General features: G+C 50.8%; 1 protein-coding gene across 31 annotated transcripts in view; it reads left to right on the top strand.

The window, feature by feature from the left end:
* The first annotated feature begins 26 nt into the window (after nucleotides 1-26).
* WDR73 (WD repeat domain 73) overlaps nucleotides 27-1,796 on the top strand; it is a 19,710-nt gene continuing 17,940 nt past the window's right edge. For 30 of the 31 annotated variants that reach the window (XM_032441850.1, XM_032441869.1, XM_032441849.1 and 27 more), the window contains exons 1-2: nucleotides 27-158; nucleotides 1,528-1,618. In XM_032441850.1, the coding sequence (XP_032297741.1) occupies nucleotides 1,601-1,618 (18 nt within the window). In that variant the 5' untranslated portion in view covers nucleotides 27-158; nucleotides 1,528-1,600. The remainder of the gene's footprint in view (nucleotides 159-1,527; nucleotides 1,619-1,796) is intronic. The other variant, XM_032441856.1, reaches the window with a different exon arrangement.

Here is a 1,796-nt window from a genome sequence, read left to right as displayed (position 1 = left end):
GGTGCTATGGGGCTGGGTTGGATCTCTGGGGCTGGGTTGTGGGTCTCACTGCCCCCCATGTCCCCATAGGTGTCTTTGTGGCTGGTTATAGTTGCTCTGCAAGGAACGAGATCCTGCAACTGCTGCCACCACCAACAGTGCAGGGAAAGGAGAGTCAGGTGTGTGTGCAATGGTGCTGCAATGGTGCTGCAATGCGTGTTGCATTGTGTGCTGCAATGGGGGCTGCAATGGTGCTGCAATGGGGGATGCAACGTGGCTACAGTGGGTGCTGCAATGGATATTGTATTGTGTGCTGCAACGGGGGCTGCAACGATGCTGCAGTGGGGGTTGCAATGGGTGCTGCATTGTGTGCTGCAATGGTGCTGCAATGGGGGCTGCAATGCATGTTGCAATGGGGGCTGCAATGGGTGTTGTGTTGTGTGCTGCAATGGGGGCTGTAATAGGGGCTGCAATGGGGGCCGCATTGTGTGCTACAATGGGGGATGCAATGGGAGCTGCAATGGTGATGCAATGGGGGATGCAATGGTGCTGCAATGGGAACTGCAATGGGGGCTGCAATGGGTGCTGCATTGTGTGCTGCAATGGGTGTGTGCTGCAATGCGTGCTGCAATGGGGGCTGCAATGGGTGCTGCAATAGGAGCTGCATTGTGGGCTGCAATGGGGGCTGCAATGGGGGCTGCCATGCAGCACACAATGCAACATGCTTTGGGTGCAGCAATGGGTGCTGCCATTGGTTGGTGCTGCAATGGGGGATGCAATGGGTGTTGTATTGTCTGCTGCAATGGGGGATGCAACGGGGGCTGCAATGGTGCTGCATTGTGTGCTACAATGGGGGCTGCAATGCATGTTGCATTGTGTGCTGCAATGGGGGATGCTGTGGAGGCTGCAATGGGGGATGCAATGGGGGCTGCAACGGGTGCTGCAATGCATGCTGCCATTGGGCGCTGCAATGGAGGCTGCAATGGGGGCTGCAATGCGTGTTGCGTTGTGTGCTGCAATGGGGGCTGCCATTGGGCGCTCCCATTCACTCCCATTCATTTATTCCCATTCATTCATTCCCATTTATTCCCATTCATTTATTCCCATTCACTCCCATTCATCCTGATTCACTCCCATTCACTCCCATTCATTTATTCCCATTCATTCACTCCCATTGATTCCCATTCACTCCCATTCACTCCCATTCATTTCCATTCATTCATTCCCATTCATTTATTCCCATTCATTCCCATTCACTCCTATTCTATTCATTGATTCCCATTCATTCATTCCCATTTATTCCCATTCACTCCCATTCATTTATTCCCATTCACTCCCATTAATTCCCATTCATTCCCATTCATTCATTCCCATTCATTCATTCCCATTCATTCATTCCCATTTATTCCCATTCATTTATTCCCATTCACTCCCATTCATTCATTCCCATTCATTCACTCCCATTCATTCATTCCCATTCATTTATTCCCATTCATTTACTCCCATTTATTCCCATTCATTCATTTACTCCCATTCATTCATTCCCAGCTCCTGTGTCCAAACAGGGATTTTAAGGTTGAATGTGGAGGTTTCTCCAACCGCCCGATTTATGAACTGAAACATGTGCCAGGAACCAGGTACAGCCCAGGGGGGTCTATGGGGATCTATGGGGTCTCTATGGGGATCTATGGGGTCTGTGGGATCTATGGGGTCTATGGGGATCTATGGGGTCTCTATGGGGGTTTATGGGGTCTCTATGGGGGTCTATGGGGTCTCTATGGGGTCTATGGGGTCTCTATGGGGATCTATGGTGTCAG

This window comes from Coturnix japonica, unplaced genomic scaffold (genome assembly GCF_001577835.2).
Source record: "Coturnix japonica isolate 7356 unplaced genomic scaffold, Coturnix japonica 2.1 chrUnrandom659, whole genome shotgun sequence".
Classification (NCBI taxonomy): domain Eukaryota; kingdom Metazoa; phylum Chordata; class Aves; order Galliformes; family Phasianidae; genus Coturnix; species Coturnix japonica.
This window is presented reverse-complemented; position numbering and strand designations above follow the sequence as displayed.